The sequence below is a fragment of the Notamacropus eugenii genome, chromosome 6, assembly GCF_028372415.1.
Source record: "Notamacropus eugenii isolate mMacEug1 chromosome 6, mMacEug1.pri_v2, whole genome shotgun sequence".
Classification (NCBI taxonomy): domain Eukaryota; kingdom Metazoa; phylum Chordata; class Mammalia; order Diprotodontia; family Macropodidae; genus Notamacropus; species Notamacropus eugenii.
In genome coordinates this window covers 376,190,131-376,215,123 of record NC_092877.1, presented here as the reverse complement: position 1 = coordinate 376,215,123, position 24,993 = coordinate 376,190,131, and the positions used below count along the sequence as shown (strand labels likewise).

The window sequence follows — 24,993 nt, the reverse complement described above, 5'->3', positions numbered from 1 at the left end:
CTGATTTTACTGGGCTCTCCAAATAGTAACGTAGTGTGACTTACTGTTAGGACTCGGAGTGAGAGCCCTGGTTGCTGGTCAAACCAGCACTTGATTCATTGAGTTCTACTTTCTCCCTGTTGTTCATCCATCGATTATTGCTTGTTCTGTTGTACTGTGTATTGATCTGGTATGTCTTAAATAACTGAACTATATAATTTTATCATTAAGGAGCCTCAAAGTGCTGAAAGATAGTGCTTCTGTCACTTTTAATTGAGTTAGTTATGTCATCCTTTTGGCACAGTGCAGAGTAGTTAGAGGAGAGGAGTCAGTGTGATCTCCTGTGTGGGAGAGGGGACTCTGTCAAATGCATCTCTGGCTTTTAGGTAGCAGCCCAGAGCAATGAAGTGAGACTTTCCTGGATGGAAGCAGGGAGTTATTATTTAGACAGCAGTAAAGTCAAATCTGGGATTTTTGCCATATTTCTACAGACAAATCCAAGAAAGAAAGTCCATTTAGTGGCTCTCTCGGCAATTAAGAAGAGCATCCCTTCTTTGAGAATGCCCTCTTTTATCGAAGTTTTCCAGTTTGTTTTCCTATCTGTGACTGGACATTGTAGAAAGAACAAGATTGTTACAAAACAGGTGGATGAGCTGAAGCTAAGGGAAAGCAAGAAATGGGGACTGAAGAGGTTGATTTTCTCCTTTGATTAGCTCTTCTCAACAATTAGTGGGCAGGAGCTTGTCATGGTCTTTTGTAGATAGATGATTGATCCCTTTCCCTTAAATAGATTATATTTTTCCTTTAATTGTTAGCCTTTCATCCATTTTATGCAGATAAAACAATTTTCATTGGAATGAGCTCATGTTTCATCCGTCCTCCTAATGAATTCTACCATGTGTCTCATCAGCCTCGTGGCTCCCACCCAGAGAGAAGTTTTCATTTCTCATCAGCTCCACATTGGGAACCAAACCAGTGGCTTTAAGTTAAAGGGAGGTTTTCCAGCCACACAGATAACACCCGTGCTTTAAACAAATAATAAAGATAAAACAAAATTTCATTAGTCAGTGGTGGTAAAAGGAAAGTGTCGAAATAGCATTAGTAAAAACGCAAACAACAGCATTATAAAACTTTTGTTTACACCAAAGTGTTGACAAAATTTAGAGGAGTCTTTTTCAGTGACTATACGGTACTTCTGTTTTTTTAAAAGTATGTTTGTTTCAAAAATCCAATAATCAAGAAATCCACTTGATTTCCGTTTCTTTATGGGCTGATTTATTTTAATCTGTGTATTCTTAGCACATTTTTGCCTAACACATAGTAGGAACTTACTAAATGTTTGTTAAATTAAATTCATATGGAATTAAATAAAGCTCAATATCTTTCCCCCAAATAGCTACTTTAATGGCTCTTCATTAATTTTTTTTGGTACTTTGGCAATGCAAATGTGATCCGGGTCTGAGGTGACTTAATTTAGTACTATCTTCTTGGTATTTTTTTTATAGTAACAAGTAGAAACAATAGATGGATGAATGAATGAAAAATAATGTATTAAGGGCTTCTGAATGTGTTAAGTTTAGAGGATCCAATTTTTCTTTACATGTGATGATCCCTGCTCCCCAGTAGATGACATGAAGAGACAATAAATGTGGGCGAGCAGTGATCAAAGAAGGGAGTTTGATGAGTCATAGGGATAATGCATTGGTCTGTAGGGTAGCCATTTGACTATTCCCTTTCCAAAATCAATATTTTTTTTATTTTATGACTGTGCCCAGAAGAGGCGGAACATAGAAAGGTACACTCATGATGCAAGACAGATGGCAACATGCCCATGGAATATAATGTATAATTTGATCTTGGACTGACCAGATATAGAAGGGTATAGTCACCATTGAAAATTGTTCTGGCTGACCATTAAGTTTCCAACCTGAGTAGATTAGCTTTTATTGGAACTGTTCTTAGATATCGGAGATCTGGTGAGAATGGTTAGGGAAGTTAAGGAGGTACCATGTTTTACATGACAACTGGGAAGAGGAAATGACAAGATGATAGGCTGGAAGGAGAGATGGGATGTGAATCCCAAGAGGAAGAGTAGGTGGTAAACCTCCATTTTGAAAATGTGGCAGCTCAGTGTTTAAGTTACAGATGGATGAGGGACAGCGTTAATGGCACCAGTTTGCAGGGAGTGTCCATTAGAACAGAACCTTTCATTGGTAAGGTAGTCACAAAAACATTGATCTTCTCAAAGCTATCTCCTGTGTTTTCACCTAGTGAGACAGCAATATTTATTTAATATTCAGTTTATACAGAACCCCATCCCAAGTCCTACTAAGAAAGCAAACTAAAGATTTAGGAGATGTTTATCCACATTGCTTAGCAAAATGAAGGTCTTTTTTAGATTTGAATTCTGATTTTTGAAAAAAATATTGCTCTTTTTTCCTTTGAGTTTCCAATTCCAACTGCTACTAGATTAAACACTTATCACCTTCTCTAGTATAGGTTGTATCTCTAGGTCATACTGCTCTTCATCATGTGTGCTATATTTCACGCTCACCTCTTTTCCTGGGAGGGATAGCATCCTCTAGGAAGCTTCCTGGGTCATAGATACTAGCTTTGATCAAGTTATTTACAGTGCCAACAGGGAAACAGACAATTCCTTCCTTGGGATAGCCATTTCTTGTGAATACACATTGATAGGCTAGGCCAACTCTCTGCCTTCTCCCTCAGGACCCCGTAGACAAAAAAGGGCTTTATTATCTAAGAGTTTTTCTGGATACTTTTTACTTTAAAAAAGCAGCTTCATGCCCATTAATAACAAGATGGCTCTTTTTCATCTTTAGTATTCTATTTTGTTCACATTTCCACTTTGTCTCCTAATTATAAGAAATTAGCTGTTCTATAGGTCAAGAATATATGCTGAATTATATTTTATTCAGTCAAATAAACTGGCTTGGGGATGCTCAACTCTTAAAATACAGCTACTATGTATAGTATGTTTGAGACTGGGACTTTTCAAAAGAAACTTTTAATATGTGATCCATCGAAGTTTGTAGGTAGTGCTGGTTGACTAGTCTCAAGTTATGAAGCTGATATTGGATGCTACAAAAACATCTTACATTTGAGAATTCAGATGGAACTTTTACATACCTAAATTCATTTGATCCTCATCAAATATGCGTAATTTTAATTGTTTGTATAAGTATATTTGTTACACATATACACACAAACAAGTCAACAGCTGTGCTTGCTTAGTAGTTACAAGTGGCATCTTTTTGTTTTTGAATTTCAAAGGTCAAGCATAGGAAACTCCTCTTGTAGCAAAATGATACACTTTGGGGGGGATGTCCCTTGAGTGGCATCAGAGCTGTAAGTTTATTCTTTGAATTTTATTAATAAACCATTGATCCATAAAACATCCTAGAAGCAAGAAGTATATCATCCTTAGGAGATCAGAACAGGTTGTTTTGTTATTCTAGGAAACAGGAAGGATTGACAGTCAACCTTTGCCTGCAGGATCTTTTGCCTTCATGACCGAGTCAAGCAATTTTCCAGACTGTTTAACAGAACAAAGGCAAGGGCTTCTAAGCAAGTCATTTTCACTATTAGCCTGAAAATATTTTTCTTAGGAACTGTTTTATGAAAAAACAAGTCACTTGGGGGAGAAAATGGTTAGTCATAGTGATTATAAAAGGATATGTAAACTTCATAGGCAAACCTCTAAACAGGATTCTCACATATCTTATAGTTCTGTAGAGTATCTTCAGGTGGGAAGAAATTCTCCAAGTGCTGAGTGTTTTCATTCAGCTCTTGAGGCAAAAGGCTTTTAGATTTCCTTTTCTCAAGCTTTGTTTTATTTGGACAGAAGAAATTACGGTGGATACCAAGGGCAGTTGTTCAGGTGGTATTATTCTGACCTCCACATGTGCTTTGAAACCTAATTTGAGTGAAAAAGACTTGCACAATTGACTAAAAGTCACTTGCTGGTTTTTTGTCACTCCATTTTAACTGGCTTGAAAAGATCCATTGCTTCAACTGGGGAATGCCTGAATAAATTGTGGTATATGAATGTAACGGAATACTATTGTGCTATAAGAAATGATGAACAGAAGACTTCAGAGAGGCCTGGAAAGACTTGTATGAACTGATGCTGAGTGAAAGGAGCAGAACCAGGAGAACTTTGTGCACAGCAACGACCACAGTGTGTGAGGATTTTTTCTGGTAGACTTAGAACTTCATTGCAATGTAAGGACCAAAAAAATTTCCAATGGTCTTTTAAGGCAAAATGGCTTCCAGATCTAGAGAAAGAACTATGGAATTCAGTCGCAGAATGCAGCAGATCATTTTCTTTTGTATTACGTTTTGGTTTGTTTTATGATTTCTCCCATTCATTTTAATTCTTCTATGCAACGTGACTAAGGTGAGGGTGTATTTAGTGTGAATGTATGTATAGAACCTATACAGAATTGTTTGCTGTCTCAGGGAAAGAGAGGGGAGGAAGGGGTGAAGGAGGGGGAGGGAGGGAAAAAACATCTAGGTTATATGGAAGTGATTGTGGAGCACTGAAAATAAATGAAATTAAAAAAAGAAAATGAAAAGTGACACAAACAATCAGATCCAATCACTTTATTAGGATAAAAAAATAAAAAGATGATTACATATAAAAAAAAGAAAAGACCTATTGCCTGGCAGGTCCTATTCTTTCCATGACCCAGTACTTAGGGTATATATTCATGATGGTTTTGACCCCTTGGCTTATTTATCATCATTGCACAAATATTGGAAGGAATAGCCTGGAAATCTCCTTTCTAAACCATGACTAGTTCTGGTGTCAGTCAGAATTGTGGAAACAAGGTCAATATTTAATTTTTTTAAAAAGATCATCTTTTGGACATTTGCCTATTGAAATGCTAGAAGGATGGACTTAATCTAGTAAGATAATATTTGAGAATAGTAAATGTAGAAGTCCTATAGTTAGTCTCAAAAAAATCCTTCACAGCTACACCTTGAGGGAGATGTAGATGGATAGTAAAACTCTGGGGACTTAGTGGACTGCAAACTCATTAGGCACCAAAAGTCTGATGTAGCAGCTAGGTTTAGGTAGTGTATGGAAAGCATTGAAAAACCTTAAAAATGTCAGCTTTTTTCTAAGTATTTGGGAAACTGACATGATTTTAGGCTGTATTCATAGAGTTAGGATGTCCTAAATGGGAATAGTCGTAGATACTTTGTTCTTGGTCTCCAATCACATCACCCTTTTAATATATTTGCGTATATACATGCATATGTATTATGTACATATATTTGCATATCATGTATGTTTGTGTGCGTGCATGTATATTTCAACTTTGATTGCCAAGTTTTAGGAGGGACATTAAAAAGTTAAAAGACATCCTAAGGATTATCACCAGGACAGTGAGAAAACTGGAGATCAGGTCATATGAACATGGGTTCAAGGACCTAGGGATCATGCTAGATTTATCTCCAAGAGGACTTGTAAGGCATTGCCATCTTTAAGTGTTTGAAGAGCTGTATTGAGGAGGCATGATTAGACTTGTTCTTGATTGGCCCCAGTACCAAGAGGCTGTAGCTTAAAGTTGCAGGGAGGCAGATGTTGGCTTGTTATAAGGAAAATACTAAGAAGTAATATTTAGACTTGTTCAAAAGTGCCGGCTGTTTCAGGAGGTGATGAATTCTCTCTCATTGAAAGTCCTCAAGTTGAGGCTTGATGATCACTTTTTGGGATGTTGCAGACTCGATAGATTTCTATTCATGTAAAAATTATCCTAGGTGGTATCTGAGGCCCCTTCCAACTTTGATTTTCTATGGTTCATATTTAACTCTATGGAAACCTCATATTGTTTTTGAGTAATGTTTCTAATACTTGTTTTCACCAGGAATTTAAACAAAGTGACCGATTTCATTTTTGAGAGGTTGGAACATTTTCATCAGTTTCCAAGTTAGCCAGTAGCATTTTCTTGAGTCATAGTTGTAGATGTGGAGAGATGGAATGGCCCTTTGCAGTCATCTTGTCCAATGCCCTCAGAGGAAAAGGAAGCCTGGGGAAATTCAGTGAAATGTCTTAAGAAGGTAAGGGCATAGGTCCAGGTGATCTCTAAAATCCTTTCTATCTTTAAATCTCCATTAGTTTGTCTCATAAGAACTATTTTAACATTTAATTGTAGGAGTCTGTAGTGTAACATGTTCGACTTCTCTTTTGAAAGTAACCCCATTAACACTGGAAATTTAGCGAATGACCTGATTGACTGAAGTATTATTTTCCTTAAAACCAGCTTCTTTAGCTTTCTTTGTTAATATTTTCTTTTAGTTACCTACAAATTGAGGTCATTCCACTGATACCTATTATTCCCTTCCAGAAGAATTATTGAGACATTGACATCTTTTAGCCAATCCAAGGGATCATAGAACGCTGAAAATGCTTTGAAACACATGGTGGACAGCTAAACTCAGTGTCATTGAGGCTGAAGGCGCCTTGGAAATTGTCTCGTTTCAATTCCTAGGTAGTAGCTCAGTACAGTAACCAGAGCACTGGACGTGGAGTCAGGAAGACCCAAGTTCTAATTCTACCTCAGATAGGAAAATCACTTACTTACTTTCCCTTAGTGCTGCATTTTCCTCATCTCTGAACTGAGACAGCTGGACTACAGAGTCTGTAAGGCCCTTTGTAGTCCTTAAGCTGTGTATTCTCATTTTGCAGAGTAGGAACTGATGCCTAGAGAGGGAACGTGACTTGCCCAACGCTGCACAAAAGGTAGTATCAGAGTCCCTCACTTCCTGATTCCGTGCTCACTTGATTGATTGGAAACAAAGATGCATTAATTGCTGGCTAATTGGATGATGGTGTGTTGTGCAGAATGTAGTTTTCCTACTCTATGTGATAATTGAGGCCAGAACCCAGAGGCTCTTCAATTGACCTTCAGAGATACTTCTTGTCATGCAACAATGATATAAGGGCAAACTTTGCATCAGAACCACAGAGCTAATTATAGAAGGTTGTTTTGGGAGCTATTTTGTTTGTTGGTTGGTTTTGGTGTGAACTTTCAGCTTCTTTAGTGTAGAGAAATCCCATTGTGGGAAATCCTTGTACCTGTTGGAATTGGCAACTCACCTTTTAGTTACAGTGTTTGGTTCTTTGAAAGGTGGGCAGTTGCAGGTTTGGGACATTACATAAGCTGTCAAGATTTGTTGATTAGTTTTTCTCAACTTTCATTTTTTTCTTTTGTTTCTCTCTTGTTCTAAGGGATAGACCCTTGGATAGGAGTGATGGTATATGCTCAAATATTAAAGTGACATTAAAAGATACTGCACTAAAAGAAAATTTGTCTTAGAGAATTGCCTAGGATTCATAAAAGTATAAGTCACTTACTTGCCTACGATCACATAGCTGATTCATCAGAGACAGGAATGGAACTCAGATCATGATTCTAAACTTGAAGCTTACTCCACTATGGCCAGGATTACTCCTCCTGGCCAGTGCAATTAAAATCCTCTGACCCCATGGTGTCCTGCCTGACATTATGTCCCTGGAGCACTGCAATGTTTAGAATTCTATCATGGTGTGTGTGAGAGTTATCTTGTATGGGCAGCACATGAGAAATTGATCAACTGTTCTACCTCGATGACTGCCCATAGTCAATGCTACATCAGAAAACAACAAAAGGTGTTTCCAGTGACTTAACCCACTTTTACTTTGGTCAGTCTGTGCTCATAACAAGTACTTTATTGGAGAAGTAGCTGGCTTTCATCAGGAGGAATATTTATTTTTCTAGAGCATTGTATAAGTACATGATACTACCGGATAACAGTGTTTTCTAGGGAATTGTACTGAGAATATGGAGAGGGATATTAATTAGCCTTTGGTGTTTGTTATAGGCAGTAAGCTCTTGGGAGATAGACAAAAGCTGCGATGATTATATTTGTTATCGTTAGAGCAGTAATAACCACAAGAAAAACAAGAGGAACTTGGGCTCTTTGTAGAGAACTTGCCTTCCCCCTTCACCCATCGTCATTTGCTTTCTCAAGTCTCAGCATATTCTGATTTCAGTAGCAATCTGAGGTTTGTTTCTCTAAGTAAAATTGCTTCTGAAGTTGCAAAAACAAGTAATAACCTAAAGCTTGTCCTCAGGCTTTAAAACAAAAATAAAACAAAAGCCTGATCAGAGATCTAGAAAAGAAACTGCTTAGATTACTTAAAATTGCACCCCCTTGACATCACAGGTTAATACCAGAGCCCTGAATAAGGCAGTGCCTAGTTGGAATCACAGTTATCCACTCTGGATGGGACAGTCTAAAGAGAGGATCGGGTATTGAGTGCTTTGATCTCATCACGTGCAGGAGCAGACTAATTAGGGATCTGGTAACCCAGTCTCTGCCACTCATTTCAGCATTAAGAACCAGTGTTCAATGAGCCATCCTGGCTGATATCTGCCAACAGTTTGTAACAGTCTTCTACTCCATGAGGAAATGGGGCTGTTGCATTCCTTTTAAAATGTTCATGCTTTGTTAAGGATGAAATGGATTTCCAAGGAAGTGAGGGATTTAGCAATAATCATGAAGAAACTGCTGGCTGGGTGAACTCCCCTCAGGCCCACAGTCACAGTTATTATCATCGTGATCAATGAGCCTCATTGCAAGGAAAATCCCAGGAGCCTAAAATGTCCCCACCAAGGAGCCCTTCGCATTTTGTTTTGTTTTACTGGAAGACCAAGAGTTCTGTTTCACTGTCACCAAATCTTGTATATTAGGAAATAGTGACTGTAGATATCTGGCAGAAAAATAGCATACACATCAGATGGGCGACGTGTCAGCGTTTGTGAACCAGAGTGGGCTGGTAGCAGAGAAGAACAGACATGTTTGTCGGGCAGTCATCACCGTCCTTCCTCCCCACACTCCCCATTCTTGTATATTCCTGGAAACTGTCTTTAAAAAGTAGACTGTTTTCCAGTGGGTTTTTCTTCCACTCGGGAAAGCATTATAACTGAGACTACTTCTTGAACCAAGACACATCAAATAAGTCACCTATAGAAGCCAACAGTGTGAGACAGAAACAACTGTCACAATCTCCTTTATAAGCATGGAATAAAGCTCCTGTCAAGTTCTTGGGAGTGAGGATTCAAAGACACAAGAAAGCCAAAACAGCTCTTGTCCTCAAGGAACTTACCTCCAGCAAGAAGGATTCAATAGCTATGCATCTCCCTAATCACCAGAAGGACACAATTATGCATAAAAGTGAACACAGGCTCCTGTGAGTAGATCAGTTTAGTGTAATGAGATTCAGAGAGGAGAAAGGGTTTAGAGGGTCAGTGAAAAAATAAGTTTCCATATTGTCATTAACATTTTATTTCATATTGGGTATTAGTCGTTATGGCATAGGGCTTGGGAACTGGACCTGTGATTTTTTTTTTTGGCACAGGAAACTCCTTGACAGAGAAACTATTAGGATAAGCACACACCTTCTCTGCAATCACAAGTCTAAGAGGGTTTGCCTAGAGCTCTGACAAGTTGCGACTTACTAGAGTCCCCTAACCAGTGTTTGTTAGAGGCAGGACTCAAGTCCAGGTCTCCTTGGCTTTGAGGTCATCTCTCTTTTGACTAGTGAATGGAGGACCAGGTCTGGAGTCAGGAAGACTTGAGTTCAAAACCTGCCTCAGACACTTACTAATTGTTTGACTCTGGGCAAATGAGTTGCCTTCCTGCTACCTCAGTTTCTTCATTTGTAAAATGTGAATGATAATGTCATTTACCTCCTACGGTTCTTGGGATGATCAAATAGAGAGTATTTGTCAGATGCTTTGCACGATGCGTGCTCAAACAGTGAGCGTCTGGGACAGGATTCACACTCAGGTCTTACAGAGGTGCCCTCTCCACTACACCATGTTGACTTTCCAACGTTCAGAAAGAATGTTTTTGCATTTATTTAAAGAATAAATTCACACTGTATAGAAAAGGGTAGTGATAACTACAGACAACAGCCATACCTCCTCCTGAGCCTGCCCCCAACACCTATTGGCCATCTACCTGTGTCTGTATTTCAGCTTAAGAAAAACTTCTCAAATAGGATATCAGCATCAAGGCAGTTTGTTTCATTTGAACACACACTTACGTGTTTGTGGGAGACTTTGGCATTTCTTCTAAATCACATGCTCTTCATGAGTCAGCCTTTACTTCATAACTAGGGCAGGGAGCAGCAGTGGTAATATGCAAGGTGTATTTGAATGGATATGGCCATGGACAGAATTCAGAAGTGGGGGAAGATCATTGTTGGGGCTGTCCCAGTATCTTCTCCCTTCCTCGGGTTTTCACTCCTCCTTCCCCACACCTTTGTTCAGGATTTTGACAGGTTTGAGTGACAAGGTGGGATGTGCATCGAACCAGAAGGAAATGTCAGTGGTTCTCAGTTCTCTGTCAGCTCTTTAGTGAAAGTGTTGGGTTTGGGTATTTATTTCCTTTTCTTTCCTTTTTTTATCAGGATATTTTGAAAGTATTTTGCTGACTGAGAGAGTGTCCTTTACCTCAGCTTCTGCTTTCAGTTTCTCAAATGTGAGATGTAAATCCCATGGACTAATAGTTTATTAATGGTAAAAAGAAAAAGAAAAATTACCACTCTTGAAATATTAGCATTGGCCATGGAGAAAGGGTGTGTTTTCTTTTGTAACTGTCAGTTCACAACCATTTCTTCATGTCTTGTTGTCAGCTTAATTCCCTTCAATTCAGCCAGTATCGTTAAGTGACTAATGTATGCACACCCTTGTGCTCTAGCAGGGGCATTTAGAAGTGCCTAGGGAGATATAAAATTTAGAAAACAGGTCCCTGCCTTCTTTGTCTAGGAAGAAGAAATAAGTTTGCATTGATAATAGTCATTAAAAAGTAATAGGTGATAGATGCACTTAAGAGCTGTAAAACAAATTTCTGTGCCAAGTCATCACTGTTCAGAGGGACCAGGGAAGGCATCCTTGAAGGAGAGCTTATGGTGCTCTTGAAAGTGCTAGATTTGGAATCAGAGGACCTGGAGGTCCTAAGTTCCAATCCTGACACTGTTACTTGTTAGCAGTGTGACTGAAAAGTCACTACCCTAACACAGGATTGCCTACAATTATAGAATATAGGAAGAGCCTTCAGTGGCCATCCCATCCACAAAAAGAATTCCCTCTAAGACATATCTGAGAAGAGTGGCCCAGTTTTTACTAAACGAACTTCACTCAGGGCAAAACCTACTTTTTTCTGGAGGCAGACTATTCTACTTTTGGACAACTGATTGTTACAGTGTTTTTTTCTTATTTCAAGCCTAAATTTTGTTTGTGGCAAATTGTAAATCCCGGTTCTGCCCTCTGAGGGAAAACAGAGCAAATGTTTTCCGTCTTCCACATGACAGCCCTTCAGATACTTGAATATAGACATCATGTTCCCTCTGCTATGTCTCGTGGCCTCAGTTCCCTCATTTGTAAAATTAATTTGGACAAGATGACTTCGAAAGATCCTCATATGTGAAAATCCATCATCCTTATTACATAATGAACTCACGGTCTTTCAGGTAAGACATTGAATCAATGAATAATTGTCAAACCAAACCAGACCAACTGTATGTCCAACATAGTGGCATCAATGCCATGGATATGTTGAGTTTTTTTCTCCTCAGAATCTGTGGTTTTACTCTCAGTTATCACCTTCAAAAATTCAAGGATCTGCCTCCAGCTTTCCCTAATAAAGTTTTAGTATTTAGAAATAGACGAAGCTGAGGCCTAAGAAGGTTAAACAATTTCCCCGTGATTACAACCTATATATTTAAGCTTTCTGCTGCCAAATGCAAGGCTCCCAACATAGATCCCTTAATACATTTCTGGCATAAATTTTAGCCAAAGAGGAAGTTTGTTTTTCCTTAGAAGAATTAAGAGGAAGAAAGGATAATGGGGGAAGCCCTACCTCTAACCAAGTCTCTTAAAAAAAAATGCCTCAATCCATAAAATATTGTGTTATTTTTATACAAACAAATAATCTGAAATTATTTTGACTTTGAATTTTAAGAAAAGTGACTTAGTTTCTCTTAAAAGGAAATAGATGAGTAATAGCTGTCATTCTTCTCTATTTTTGTCTATTTTTGTTGTTTTTCTTTTGGTAAATTTTGGCTTTTAAATCTTCCCCATGACTCTTGCACTTAATTTCTCTGACTTTGCATGGATGTACGAATGGTTTTACTGGTCTGTGACTTTCTTTTTTCTATCTCCTATTGGAAGATAATGGATGTGAAAGAATTTTAGTTCTTCCATAGAAATGTACTATGGAAACCTTGGATGTTAATTTTTGTGATGACTTTATTGCCTTGCATGGTCATGGTGCAAGTTACAGAATCATGGAATTCAATAGAATTTTTTCCTTCTAAAATTATTTCTAATTTTTCCCCCTTTAAAAATAGTTGCGCTTTTTATAGTTCCTCTTATCCTCCAGGTTTAAATAATTTAAAATACTCCCCAGGTTCATTTGAACAGTTAGCAACAAAATTTGGAAACAGAGCCAACACCTGGAAGTCAGGGCATATTGCATAAAAGGTTGAGTATTATATTGAAAAAATCTTTGTTTGCACATGGAAATTATATATTCTTTCTAGAAGTCTACTTAAGGTACATTTCCTTAAATAAAAGTGGCATTGTAGGGAAAAAGAGACTCTGGAATAAAAGTCTATTATGTCTTCTCCCCTGGAGTTTCTTATCAGGGAATGGAAATGCAAATTGTGTCTACATGCAGGGTCTGGCAGTCCCAGATTTTGGGCCCAACTTTATTTGCTGGGTACCAAATGCATCCTTGAATCATTCCCGTGGAAAGAAGGTGTGGCATTTTGACTTGACCTGACGGCACACTCTTAAGAGTGCGAGAAGTGAACCAAAAGAAGTTTGCAAATAAACACCGACTGTTTTCAAATGCTGAAAATAGAAAAAAAAAAGTAATCTAAATGAGTGAAGTGGAAGGAAAATTCCTAAAGAAGATGCTGAAAAGTCAGCGTTACTCAACCCCACAAGAGCATCAGGGGAAAATCTGACGGGGTGGAATAACAGGAAGATTAGTCACTTCTGGACGGCAAGAAACAAAAAAAGAGAAGAAGTATTTAAAACAGGAATGTGGAATTGGAAGTGTGAGTGCGGAAAGAAAGAGATGAGCTAATAGGGCGAGGAGTGCACGGGCCTAAAAGCAGAATGTGACCGACCCAATGAAACAGCAAAATAGGAATGGACAGAAAGAAAAGTAGAGGAAGCCTGTCATGGCCGGTTAAGATGGGCTTGAAAAATTAAAGGACTGGCTCATTCTCATTTAGCAAAACCTGTTGAAACATGGAAAAGTGAAAGTATTTCCCTCAAGACAAATTAAAACTTCAGCCAATCATATATGCTGGAAAATAAAGTAAGTGACTCAGACATCTTAATCTAGGTGTGATGCACTATGAAACACTGAAGCATGTTGGGATTGAAAATTGTGATTCATGAGTTTTCCTTTTGACTAAAGAGGGCTACTCATCTTCGTTTCCCTTCCCTCTTTGGCCTCCAATCTCACCTCAATTTTAATTAGTATTTCTATGGATGTGATTGTTTCCCTCTAGGCAATTCATAGAAAACTTGTAAGAGAAAAATCCCTAAATATTCCTGCAAAATTTTAATAGAATTACATTCGCTATCCCCCTTCCCCCTGTGCTTGTTTTGCTTTATTTTTCTTGGCAAGATCATTGAGGATTTTTATTAAGCAAAAAATCTATGCCCCATGTGGTGTGACCCACAGTATATAACAGTAGAAGAGGCAGGTTGGTCTATCTATCTATCTATCTATCTGTCTGTCTGTCTGTCTGTCTGTCTGTCTGTCTGTCTGTCTATCTATCTGTCTGTCTGTCTGTCTGTCTGTCTATCTATCTATCTATCTATCTGTCTGTCTGTCTGTCTCAATTATCTAATTAGTTATCTATCTGTCTTACTTATCTGTCTATCTATTTCTGCTCTTGGAGAATCCTGATAACAGGTTTTGTTATCTGTAAGATGTGCGTAATCACTCCATGTCATCTACATTTTAGGGTTATTGTAAGGGCGAAATGAAATAAAGCCTTCTGTAAAGCTTAGATCATTCTATAAATGCCAGGAACTGTACAAGATTGTCCAGAACTTCTGTAAAGCAACATTTATCATCTTTTGTCCGTTAAAGGTCAATAATAAATAATAAATTCCATGTTCTTCTAGCTAACTCCAGACCACTAGTCATCCGAATCCAGTGTCATTATGTATGTGTCTTAGGAATGCCTGATGACTTATAGTCAGGTCCTGATTCATTTCTTTGGACTTCAGTTCAGCCATGGGATTTCCAAGCCTCAAGGTGGCCTTTAGGGATGTAGGTCAAATAGAGAAAACTCACAATGATTCCAGAAGGTTAGGCTTTCCTCCAAGTGGAGAAGGTGAGTAGATTTTGCATTATCCAAATGACTTGGAGTTTTGCCAAAGAGACCTTAAACAGACTTACTTTGTGTTCCAGCTAATATCTATTTGAGCCTTTGCAGACTTTGAAACAAGCTCAGCGGATAGTCTGTAGGGCACCATTGCCTCCAAACAGATTTCTTAGTCCCATAGTATCTCAATCTATATTCTTTCCATGCATTTCTCCTAGGGCACAGGAAGCTCCCTTCTAAGTCTAAACAACTAGGTTAAGTAGCAGATAAGATATTAGGCTTGAAGTCAAGAAGGCCTACTTTAAAACCCACCCTCAGATACTTAGCTTACTGTGAACCTGACCAGGGCAATTCGATTAATTTTTCTCAGCCTCGGTTTACCCATCCATAACATGGGTATAATAATAATGACTCCTCCCAGTGTTGTAATGAGAATAAAATGAGAAACTGTTTGTAAAGCTAATATCAGCTGCCACTAGTGTTAGTATTGTTGTTATTATTGGGGAATGCACATTGGATTCTATATTAAATATCCATTTAAGCATTTTTCTTTAGTATACCATTTTCTGAGATTTTCAGTGTTCTGGTTTGGTTTTGTGGGCAGCCTGAAAGCAGGAAGCCCAGAGTACCCTTAGCAAATCCAGTGATAAATTCCAAGTGACCAGTTAGCTGCAAGGCTGCTGGGAGCATCTTGGGGTCCTAGAACATGAATGGCAAGCATAAACTCATTGATAACGAAACGAACATTTTATTAAGACTGTAGCATGGATGTTGTCATTGCCGTTGGGGTTCATATAGGAGGAGGGACAGGGACTCATGATTTCCTGATGCTGTAAATCCTGTATGAACACAGTCCCTCTATACATGCAGTTTGACACCTTCTGTATAGGTGTCAGAGACCAGCTGCCAGCACTAAGAGGTTGAGGATCACATTATCCTTTCCATTTCTTTAAGCAAGTCAGCAGAGTGGCACCCATCATTTTGTTCAGCCTGTCGCTGTGGGCTTGGTCTTCCACAATCAAGCTGAAACAAGTTTTATTTTTTTTCAGTGTTGGAAAAGGGAGGGTTATGGGATATCACATCTTTCTTTGGAGACTCAATACATGCCTTAACCCCTTTGTTTACAACCAGATTTCCACTCCCTCCCACAAAAAGAAAAGTAGAGGGAGAAATTCTTTGAATGCTTTTATCAGATTTAAACTCTGAATTATGCAAATCATTCCCATTTAGGCAATTCTCAGCAAAGCAGACTCTGAGATATATGAAAAACAATGCTGGGATGCAAATGAATACTGAAAGCATGAAGTGAATGCAGTGAAGAACGCCACTTGCAACTACATTGTCTTCAAAGTACATGGACCTAACTTTGCCCATCTAGCTAATGAGGAGTCACATCCCTATGCTGAGGAGACTGGATTTCCATTTTTATGTTCTTTCCCAGTCACCTGTTCATTGGTGAAATATTATCTCAATTCCTCTCTTGTCCTCTTGTTCTCTGATTGATGGTTTAGATTTAAAATTCTCTAGAGGGTTTCTGATCAAACATACTTATCTTGTTTTTTTTGGAAACACATGTCACATGATGAGTCAAGACAATGCGTTCTCCAAAACTGTTACATTTTGCTCTGTTTTCCCGCCATATTCTTCTAGCTGCCCAGTGAATTCAGTGCCATGGACAAAAGGCATTTTAAATGTATAACATGAGAATGGCAGCAAACTGAAGGAGTGAAGGAATCTTTGCCCACTCCCTGTCCTCAAGTAAGATAAAGATTCAGACATTTGCTGCTAACCTATCTCGCAGGAGGGGCAACAAATTGAACTTTTCTATCACGTGTTTCTTTACCAGAAGACAGAGTAGTCACAGTGCCCTGAGAAAAGTGCTACGAACAATGCATGTGTTATCATGGTTACCTCAATAGAAAGTGCCTCTTCTTTTTTCCGTTAATAGGAAGGTGCATGCCAAAAAAAGTCATGTTCTTCTTGCCATTTCCTTCAAATAACTGAAACTTAAAACATGCTCAGAATTGTCCTAGTAACAGTGTTTTTTATAGCAATGTACCTATCAGATTCACATGGGAGCAGATTTCCAGCATGATCAGGGAAAGGGAAACACCTGTTTGGGACTATTTTGGGAAATAGTACAAGGGAACAAGTACAGTCTCTCTAGGTAAACAAGACTGCTTTGGCTAGCATCCTGCAAGGAGGTGGGTCTGAACGGCCTACCCCAGCCGCTGCTGCTGCTGCTGCTGCTTCTCCTGCTGGCCAAGGGAAAGTGGCTGACCTGGCATATCCTTTACTCTTGGTACTGCAGCAGCCACTCAGGAGATGGGTTCAGGGGCACCTCTGGATCCTTAACATGGTGCCCTGGCGAGAGGAAGCCGTATCTTATATCTTGAAGAGAAAGCATGGAGGTGGCTAAAGGATGCTGGTGAGTGAATCAGGCCAATGGTTGGGGAGTCAGTATGATAAGATGTTGCTGGGTCAGGTCCTTCAAGTGGTGTCGTTGACAGGGACTGAAAATAACTCAATATCTAGTCTTAGAGTAAAAAGAAAATTTTAGTATATCCGACCATGCTCTGACTGGCTGACCATATGTTTGTATAATTTTACTCATTAAGCAATGTCCTGTACAGCTTCTGGTTCAGATATTTCAGGGATGTGGAAGGGGGGAAGGATTTTAAATGCCAATGTACAGTTTCTAAACGATTGTTGCATCTGCACATTTTTTATTCACATGGTTCAGAGAGACAAGGGACATATCTTGGCTTCTTATGAGGGCAATTCTTTGGGAGAGGGGGTAAAAAATAAAGAAGTATTTTGATTTTTTCCAGTATCACAAATTATATCATTTTCATAGAAGACATAGGCATTATTTTGCTGAAGGAGCTCAGGAGAATTGATGGACAGACTTAGTTGTTTTCAACTGAAGAGTTCTCAAAGGAAGTGGATGAGGCGCTTGAGATGGATTGTTGAAATGAACGGTGGGTTACTGTTTATCATCAATCTTCTGGCTGTCTTAGGTCACTATGAATTCGAGATGATCTTTTTTTGTCGCTGACCTTAGCTTCTAATTAGTTATATGTTTACTAAATCATGGCCTATCCATGTTGGAAGTATCCTACAATTTAAAGATAAAGATATCTTCCAGATCATCCAATATAATTCCATTATTGTAGAGACAAGAAAACTGAGGCCTGGAGTGAAGTGACTTTTTCAAGTCAACCCAGGTTTTGAATAGCAGAGCCGGGTGTCTGGTTCCTGGCCCCCTGATCCTTGTCTCTCCATCATTTTCCATCTTGGACAGTTGCATCCCTTCTCCAGAGTTCAGTTTCCCAAGCTGTAAGACTAAGATATCAGATGACCCTTCTGGCTCTAGCATTCTGTGATTTGTGACAAATAAGTTAACCAGCAAGAATTTATTAATCACCTACTCCGTGCCAGGTGCTGGGTTGGGGTTGGCTTCACAAATACAAAGAATTATACAACCCCCAGTGGGTTATATATGCAGCATACAAGCTACTTTATGGAGTGAAACCAAGTAGTTTCCATTTGTTCAACCATTTAGTCCATCAATTGGAGGAGACAAGAGGAATTAATAGAGATTTGTGTGCTTTAGGATACTGGAGTCTGCAGAATTTTTGTTGTCATTTTCCTAAGATGTGGATTGATGAAAGCAGCCATTAGAAGGAACATCTTTGTCACCATGGCCACATAAAGCATCCCTGAAACCAACCCCATATTGGAGCAACTTTGGATGTGGGCAGTTCTTTAGCATTGGTTCTAGGCATCATTGATTAGCTTACCTTGTCTTCTATCAAAAATACCTGATGTACAGCATTCTACTTAGTTTTCATTTTTAAGGGTGGTTTTTCAACACTGTTGAAGAATCAGAATGGTATTTGTTGTCATTTAGTATCTGCACATGCAAGTAAACCTTGTGGGAATTAATTTAATAAGAGTGCATTGATTGGATAGGCATGCCAGATACCCATCTCTCTTTGTGAAATCATGAAAACCATTCCTCAGATTTCAGATGCCATATTCCCTGAGTGATTTGTTAACTCATTCTTTCCACATAGCAATATTCTTCCTTCCCCCTCCTCCCCAACCTGCTCCCCAGTATGTCTTATGGATTAAAGTGACTTTGTGATGTTTAAACACCATGCAAGATTAGCATGGCCTATTTGAAAGCACACTTACAACCTGCTAGTTGAATTTGGTTTGAAATCAAACAAGATCCCTAGTACTGAATAGCTAGTTTCATCCTCAGCCAACGTACCATCCATGAAAAAATCAACTGCAGTGGGTTTCATTTCTATATTTAATTTGGAACAACACCACAAAATAAACCTTTGGATTGGGGGATAAATCCAGAGACAGGAAAGACCTGAAAGGTAAGCTAGTCCAATCTCTTCATTTTATAGATGAGAAAACAATCTCAGAAGTCAAGTGATTTACCCAAGGCCACCCAGAGAGCCGGGTAAATTTGAATTCAGAGCCAAGTAAATTTGAATTCAGAGCCATTCTTCTTCCCTTTAGCCCAGATCATCAGAATTTGTATAATCTAATTTAAAAAAAGGTAATTTAAAACTTTCTCCCCATTTGGAATGATAGGTCATCCCTTAAAAGGTGAAGTATAATAGTTTTGCTTGCTTAGAATTTAAATGGTTCTGTGTCTTTTCTGAACTCAAGGGAGGTTTTACCTGAAAACTGCTTCATTTGTAGACATCGTCCTTTTGCATGGACAAAAGTGTCCAAGGAGGGTTCTTGAACCCAGCTCTTCATGACTTTGAGGTCAACTCTCTATGGAAATTACCAAATGCTGAAGGCCATACTGGTCAGCAGGACCAGGGAGTGTGGTATTTCAAATACATTGAACCATCTTATTGTCATGTTGGGAGAGTGAATTTTTGAACATAAAAGAGGAGTTAAACCCACAAGGAAAACTGACTAGTTGACTGATTGGCTAATTCACATTCCAAGTGAAGCCACGTCCTAAGATAGCAGATTGTTGAGGTAGCTCATTCTTTCAAACATATTGACTGTCTCTCTCTCTCTCCCTTTTCCTCTACTTTTTACCTGTTTCCCTCTGTCCCTTTGTTTGGTGTTTCCTCTGCCGAGCAGTCTCTTCTTCTCCATCTTTCTCTTCATTCCTCTCTATTGCTTCCCCTGTCTCCTTGCCCCTTAACCACCCCATAATTCTGAATTGAAAAATATTCTAAAACATTTTTATTTTTATTGAGTAAAGCTTGATTAGAGGATTCTGATTTAGACCTGGAAGGTGTCCCAAAGGTCATCTAGCCCTTCATGTTCATTGTGAGGAAACTGAGGTGTGAAGCTGGACAATGACTTATCCAAGGTCATATTGGTAAGAAATAGGAGAGCTGGGATTGGAATCCAGCTCTGGGGACTCCCAATCCAGCATTCTTTTTACTCCACATTTTTTTTCTCATCATCTTTAGTCTTGTTTATTTGAAAAACTAGCTGAACCCACTTATTAAGTGTTCCCCTTCTTCTTGACCTCTAGACCCCACCCTCACCCCTCCAAAAAACTCAACCCAAATAGTCTCTATATCTGTAGTCCAGAGGTTTGACTTGTTATTTCATGATATATAGACCTCCTGGATGTGGAGAGACCCTTTCCCAGGACCGGTTATCACCTTCTCTGCAACTTAAGGTCTCAGAGAGTTGCCTGGAGCACAGATTCACCCCTCAGTTTATGTCTGAGATGGAACTTCAGCCCAAGTCTCCCTCACCTGCTCTAACCCTTAGGCCACACTACTTCTTTCTTCAACTCCTCTGTAATCTCTTGTTCTCCACCTGTCTCTTTTTTCTCCTTAAGTGGCTTTTGCCCAAGGAGAAAAAAAATGAAAAGGTTACTCACCTTTGTTATAAATTTTGGAACTTAAGAACTTTTTTCACCTTTTTCATATTCATTCCCTAAGTAAGTGTGCTGTCATGTGTATTCTTGACTGGGCACCTATGATGTGGTGGAAAGGCAACTGGCTTTAGCAAAGGTCTGGATTGGATTTCATTCTCATATTAACTGCAACATGTACTAAGTCACTTGTGCAACCTTGTACCTCAATTTTCTCATCTGCAAAATGGGGAAAACAGGGCTTGAGGTCCCAAGCTCAGAGAGTTGTTGTGAGGAAAGTACTTGGTGAGCCTCTAAGCACTATGGATGTGCCACTCATTCTTGTCCTCAGATTTTGGCTTTAGCAAGGGAGTACTAGGAATGCTCATGTCCCCTGCTTTCCTTGTACCTCATGACATGACAAGGCTCTTCTCCCTCTTCTGGGGTCTTTCATGGTGGGCGGTTCTTCCTTTCTTTCTTCATTCCTTCTTAAGACACTCATGCCTTTGTGAGAAAAGGACCCGTTCCTTCCCCTGCCGCCACTATTTGAGCTCCTGCTCTGGACGCTGGACGCTGAGACGCCCTTTACACCTGCTCAATTGTTCAAGCTTCCCAAGCTTTGGCTGTGGCTCAGTACCCCCCCTTATCCAAACCCCAAAGTCTTCCCAGGCTCTGATTCACTGGGAGTAGCAGGTGGTGTTGGACTATGGCCACTCTCTCCCACCTTTTAAGACCCTGGAAAGAAGAGAATGACTGTGTGGCATAGGCATCTTCCAGACACCAGGAGTCTTCTTCAGAAGATATGAAAAGGTAAGTTTGTTCTAGGGTTTGTGGGCAATGATGAAGAGCCCGGGGGAGAGCATTCTCCATCTCCAAAAGGACATCTAACTCTTGTTTGATTGAGATGGATGGCTGGAGCACATTCTTTGGAACTGGTATGGACCAATGGGCCATCTAAAGATTGATTTCTTCATGGGCTACACTATGTTCAACTTTTGGTAGTTTTCACATTTCTATGCTGTTTTTTGGATCATAACAGAATTCAAAGTTGGCTTTGGAAATAAAAGATTGGTGTCTTTCCCCCTTCTCAGCCTTTCCTTTCTTTCAACATTCTTTTTGATATCTCTGCATTCAACCTACTTAGTAAAATGAGTCATTGGAGTAGAGAATGCCACCATTTAAAAAGAAAGAAAGAAAGGCAGGAAGGAAGGGATGAAAGTATCTTATTCCCCCCCTCCCAATGGATTTAGCTTGTTTTTTTCTTCATGTTACTTCAGTGTGCTAGACTTCAATTTTGATGAATGTGCCAGTGGAGTCTAAGTTCTGATAGGGCCACCAATAGAGAAAGGTTTGGAGCACAGCCTTGATGATAACCTGTGCTCCAAGGACAAGCCAGATTCACTCTAGATGGCTTCAGCGCACAGTATGCTTTAAGGTGAGGACTGTTCTTCAGTCTCAGCAGTTTGTTAAAGAAAACCAAACCCCCAGACATAATACTTTATCTCAGAGTCAAAAGGGCCTTCTAGTACCTTTTGGTGGAGTGTGTACCCATAATACTAAAATCAGCTGAAGTTGGTCATGTCTCATTGGATCCTAACCTGCTATTAAATGAGTAGAATGAGTATTCTACTCCATATGTCATAATCAGTCTATTTCTCTTAAGAAGTCAAGGTCTTGTCTCCATTGATTAGTAGTGCTAAGGATCAATTATATCTGGTTAAAACCTAATATTTAATACAGGACTTGTATTTTACCATGTTTCTTTCAGGAGTTCACATTATCTGCTTCATTTAAAGGTCTTGCAATATTGGAAACTCACTTTGGGTTCCTTGTCTTGTCTTATCTTCTCTTGCCTTCCCTTCTCCTCTCCTCTCCATTTCTCTCTTGCCTCATTTTCTTTTCCCTCTTCCTTGGCATGGTTTAGTCAATCTACGTGTAAACATGGAAGCTGGAAGGAGGCCACCTTCAACGTTTTGTTGTTCCCTGAAGCAACATTAGCATAAGCAACACAACGAGGGCCATCCACTCCGAATACCAGGCCTCGTGCCATTTATGAGTCACAACACTTGTTTATACAGAGAATAATCTGTGAAGTGGTATTAAAATACTTTCTTCCCAGTACCATGGTGCGGTCAGGGACAGTCAGACTATCTAAAGCTTGGTCTTTGAAAATCGCCACTCACTCCAGTCTGCTTGTCTCTTTCCTCCTTGTTCTAAGAGCAAACAAACAAACCAAAGAGTTTTATAGACTAATTCCTTATTTGATTTCCCTGGGTCAAGGGTCACGGCTTTACATTTAATGAAGATTGAAGCACTTTGCTTTAAATGAACAAGAATATAGTTAAATATAGTTCAGTTTTAAGGTGAGGAAAGAAAACTTTTTACTAATGACTATTTTTGAAAAGCAAAAAGTTCTCGCCCTTATGATGAGCCACCTTGTTCATGTGCACACAGTGCTTTTTGTTGACCACTGGAGCGAGCAGCCTTCCACCTTTTCAACAACAGTTGGAGGAATGAAATCGGTTTCCACGGGGCGCTTCAGTATCAGAAGATGCAAAATTAGGTGGCAGCTTCTCTTTTTGAACATCCACACTTGTTTCATTTTGTGTCATCCAGACAAGGGGCAAAGCATTCTTCTCTTTTTGAAATGGATTATTTCCTTAGAGATGGAAGCCATGTAGAGTAAGGTCCTCTGCGCATACCCTCCATTTCAAAGGGAATGATGAAAATGGGGGCTTATTTTTTTCTACCATTTGTACAGTTCAAAAAAAATTTATGATTGATTTTTTAAAAATATATATGATCTAGAAATCTCTTTATAAATGCTAGAAATATATTTATTTACTTATTGAGTATAGAGTATGGTTTGCATTTTAAGTATTTCAATATTATTATTTCTTTGTACACGTACTCTGTTAACTAGTATCTATCATCATATTCATTTAATGTACAAAATCAGACCTAAGAGAGAATGACTATTGGTCAAAATTAAATCTAATTTTCACCCAGTGAAATTGGGGCTAAAAAAAGACTTGAGAGATTCTTAAGATTAACCTTCTCATTTTGTAGAAAATCAAACTAGGGCTCTGGGAAGGAGTGTGGCAGATGGGAGACCCCAGCATTGACCACAAGGCTTCTCCAGATCTTGACCAAGTCAAGATCCCTCCTGAAGCTTGTTCCTAAAGACAGCCCTCGTCACCTTGCACTGAGGGTTTTCATTTGCTTAAATATTCTCAAGCATGACTAGAATTGTCAAAGAAGTCAATGAATTGGGGCTGGCCTTTGTTGATTATCCAGAAAAAGTCACTAATTAAAATGGTACTCTAAGCAGCCAGCTCCTGTGCTCTCCTTTCCTCTACCCCTCCACCCGTTTTGTTCAGGGTCATCTTTGACACTGGGCTGCTTTTTCTCCAGCCTGGCTGGCCAGGAAGGATGTCTTCCGAGAACTGGTTTCTTTTGCAGGCATCTGTGAGCTTCCACTGTCTCATGCCTCACTACTCATGACCGTCATCATCTTCTGTTGGAGCTGATAAAGTTGCGAAATTAAACCCAATTCCCGACAGCCTGGTTCCTAATTTTCAGAAGTCTGCAGGCCTTTTGTTGTAGAGTTAAAAGACATCTGGCAAGCTGTTTATTTCAGTCAATGATACTGGTAGTTTGGCATGTTTCAGAAAATTTAAATCCCCAAATTCAACAAATTAGGCCAGTTTGCAAATATAGGAAATTCATCCTGTGTTAGATAGGAAAAAGTAAATAAATAAATGAGGCAGGTATGTGGCACGGTGGATGGAGCACCAGGCCTTGTGTCAGGAAGGCTCACCTTTCCAAGTTCAAATCCGGCCTTGTGCCATTTGAGAAGAAATCTATGAAAAGATCTTATAGATAATATTGTTGCCAGAAGAAGATATTTGCCTTTCTACGAGTAGCTAGAAAAGGAAGACACTTACTAAATAAATGTCATGGATAAATGCGGGTTACTTCGCTATGAACTGAGGCCCTGGAAGTCATTTCGTGGAGGGAGTGCTTAGGGATCTCGCAGTAAAGATGTGATGAAACTAAATGTTAGCTGATATGAGGCACTAATATTCTCCAAAGAACATGCTATTATTTATATTCCAGGCAAGATCATTAGACTGATTTATTTTTTGTTTCTTGTTGACCTACAGACATTTCCATCAGGGAGCTTAAGAAATCGATCACTTCAGTGTGAAGGAGAAAGACAGGATGTCCCAAAAGTCTCAGTGCACTTTAAAGCCACCAAAACTTTGGGGACATGCTGGAGAACTACAGAGTTCGAGCATATTGGCCATAGTTTGTAGTCAAATTTTTGCATCAATACTACGTATCCTTTTAATCAAATACAGATGTAGTTGAAAACAAACAAACAAAAAACAGTTTCAATTTTATATCAGTTGGAATGGAATTCAAAGAATTGTTACATATGCAGAGTGCAGCTTACAGTTAAATAAGCTTCATTTTGGCTAATAGTTGAATATAGAGCAAAAGATGCGCATTAAGGCACACACACACATACACACACATACACACACACACACACACACACACACACACAAGACAGCAAGGTCAGACAAATTACCTCTAGGTCCTCAAGTATGAACCTTTGACTGAATCCAAACTTCACAGAACTGAATTCAGTCAGAAGGCTGCGCTTGAGGACCTAGAAGGCCACATGTGGCCTCAAGGCTGCAGGTTCCCCACCCCTGAA

General features: G+C 39.2%; 1 protein-coding gene across 11 annotated transcripts in view; it reads left to right on the top strand.

The window, feature by feature from the left end:
- The window catches only part of MBNL1 (muscleblind like splicing regulator 1), a 256,785-nt gene that overhangs the window by 102,694 nt on the left and 129,098 nt on the right, over window positions 1–24,993 (top strand). The window contains exon 2 of one of the 11 annotated variants that reach the window (XM_072618707.1): window positions 16,722–16,838. The exons of the other annotated variants lie outside the window; for them this stretch is intronic. Within the exon in view, the coding sequence (XP_072474808.1) occupies window positions 16,833–16,838 (6 nt within the window). The 5' untranslated portion in view covers window positions 16,722–16,832. The remainder of the gene's footprint in view (window positions 1–16,721; window positions 16,839–24,993) is intronic. 11 annotated transcript variants of the gene reach the window in all.